The following is a 2,326-nucleotide window of genomic DNA, read 5'->3' as shown; positions in this document are numbered from 1 at the left end:
GTATGATGAGGTACTGAAAATTTAGAAAAAATATTTCACTCAGTAACAAAATTTAGCCTATCACAAAAATGATTGCCTTTTGGTCAAAATAAGTTCCGTTTAGTTCGCTGATTTGAGTTTTTAATTTGAGTTTAAATGTGATTTTATGTGAGAGTTTTTTACTGTAATAAAAAAGTTAAATTTAACTATTTATGAAAATTTTTTACTGTAATAAAATTTAAATCGGTGAAATAAACGAAACCCCTGTCAAACGGACTAAGTGGACACAATAAGAATGGGAGGATGATGTGGCTTGGCTTGCATTTAACATGGCATGACACGTTAATTTGTGGACTGCTCCGAGCACAGCACGAATAATAACGAGCCTTACTAAAAACGACACATTGTGCCTAATTAAAATGGATCACGACGGTCTAGTCAAAAAGGAGAGAAAAAAAAAAAAAACTGAAAAATCATGACAAATCATAAATAATAGACCTCTGTAAAACCATGGCAATTACTTTTTTTCCTGTCGTCAAAACTTATGTCCTGGTTTACTTACTTGACTACTTTTGATTGATGCTGCTCAAAGTCTTGTGAGTACACATTATCTGTATGTGATTTTGTCTGTGTCAGGCAGGTGGATAAATGATCAAACCAACAACATGTACAAATTCACTTAATTTATTTTTAGTAAAAGTTTCACGACAAAAAGTTGACTTGGAATTTTGAAATAGTTTGTGCAAGTATTATTTGGAACAGAAACAATTCACTTTTCAAGCCTAAAACATATGCTAAAGAACGTGCATATAGAATATAGATAATAAAAAAGAGTCGTATTGCAATCTTCCTCCTGTTTGGTCTGTCCAAAACGTATTATTGTCCTCCAATTTCCTCCACAAGGTTTTGTAAGGTCCACAGAGGCCAACTTGCCATGGCTTCCCCACATGTTCTCTGTCCAAGACATTTATACTGAAAAATCTAATATGATGACAAAAAAGTCACAAAAATAAATGGTGCCCACAAAATATTTTTTCAGAATATACAATGAAAGAAAAATCTAGATGGTTTTATTGAAGAAAATGATTGATGGGTTTGGAGATCATGTTAGCGAGAAGCTAACGTTGTACTACCAAACCATAATACAATACACAACACACTATATATGTTTCAATTTCATTACACTTATTGATTGGTTTGGAGATTAATGTTAGCGAGGAGCTAACATTGAATTACCAAACCTTTTAGCTAAAAGAAAAAACACACGTTTCAAACATCCTTATTTCTTCACAACAATAGTACTACATCAAAGTATTGGTCAACAAGGTATTGGCCAACACTTTCCAAGTAATCAATATTCACTTGAGGAATTTGTAAAGATTTTCTTGCCAATTTTCTCTTTGGCATTTTCTTGTAGTGCCCAAAATCAGTTACTGCCACAGAAGCCTAAGAACCCCATGAATTCATGGTTGCTTATCATGCGGATGCTGGTCTCTATTCCAATCACACCTGCAAAATTTTTTTTAAAGAAATAAAAAAAAAAGATAAAAAAAAAAAAAAATTTGTTTGTCCCACGTAATAAAATGCAAAGAAAAGGTGAAATACTTTTAGTTATGAGAGATTTGTTTTTTCTTACCCATTGTGAGAGCACTAGCAAAGATGACGCCAGAAAGAATGAACACAATTATGGATGCTTTCCCAACGATTGTGATGAGTTTTCTCACAAAATACTGTCCCCAGAATCCAGCCAAGACGGACACTCCGGTGAGGTATAAAGCTGCAAGACATTGTGTAGAAAAAGAAGATGTTATGAACATGTTATTATGTGGGCTTAATCATGCCCTGCTAATGATGATTTACAATTAATTAAATCATACCGAAAGGCATAGGGAACCTCTTGAGGAGGTAGAACTCCACCACAGATAAGGATGATGAAAATGTCATCACAAATGTTGCTGTTGCACTAGCAACCTGCACGTAAAAGAGGGCGACGTAATTAGATAATCCTAAGACACTCACAACATATACACTTCCGATCGTTTTAGTGGGATGATTCCAACTTTGGACCTTCTTCTCAAAGCAGGTCTGCTACCCCGCGTAGGCCTTTCAAAATTATCACTTGGTTTAGTTAGATTCAAAGTTAATAAAGTGTTTGGTACGAGGATTCGTGCTATGGTTCGTGATTCGTTACAGTATTTTTTCTCACAAAAAATACACGTACATCAAAAATAATTCTAAATCATAAATCTGAATCTGTGAACCAAACGTCCACTCAGTTTCTTTTAAACTGCTCGTTTAGTCAGACGACGTTGAATCAATAGTACTAAATATACGTCACATACTTATG

The 2,326-nt window shown here is 34.2% G+C and overlaps 1 protein-coding gene across 1 annotated transcript; it reads right to left on the bottom strand.

Moving 5' to 3' along the window:
- Positions 1–1,022: 1,022 nt before the first annotated feature.
- Positions 1,023–2,048, bottom strand: LOC112093832 (sulfite exporter TauE/SafE family protein 4-like). Its single transcript, XM_024173128.1, has 3 exons — positions 1,857–2,048; positions 1,616–1,756; positions 1,023–1,488 (listed from the first exon to the last, which is right to left on the bottom strand). Exons 1-3 carry the CDS (start codon positions 1,921–1,923, stop codon positions 1,406–1,408), a joined length of 291 nt encoding a protein of 96 aa, XP_024028896.1. The 5' UTR covers positions 1,924–2,048; the 3' UTR covers positions 1,023–1,405.
- Between the last annotated feature and the right edge of the window lie 278 nt (positions 2,049–2,326).

Source organism: Morus notabilis, unplaced genomic scaffold (assembly GCF_000414095.1).
Source record: "Morus notabilis unplaced genomic scaffold, ASM41409v2 Scaffold1295, whole genome shotgun sequence".
Lineage (NCBI taxonomy): Eukaryota > Viridiplantae > Streptophyta > Magnoliopsida > Rosales > Moraceae > Morus > Morus notabilis.
Note: the sequence above shows the minus strand (reverse complement) of the source record. Positions and strands in the feature narration are given on the sequence as shown.

Coding starts and splice junctions, on each gene's coding strand:
- LOC112093832 (XM_024173128.1), bottom strand. CDS start 1,923: ATGACATTTTCATCATCCTTATCTGTGGTGGAGTTCTACCTCCTCAAG. Junction 1,757..1,856: donor GAGGTTCCCTATGCCTTTCG/GTATGATTTAAT, acceptor AATGTCTTGCAG/CTTTATACCTCACCGGAGTG. Junction 1,489..1,615: donor TGCTAGTGCTCTCACAATGG/GTAAGAAAAAAC, acceptor AAAATTTTGCAG/GTGTGATTGGAATAGAGACC.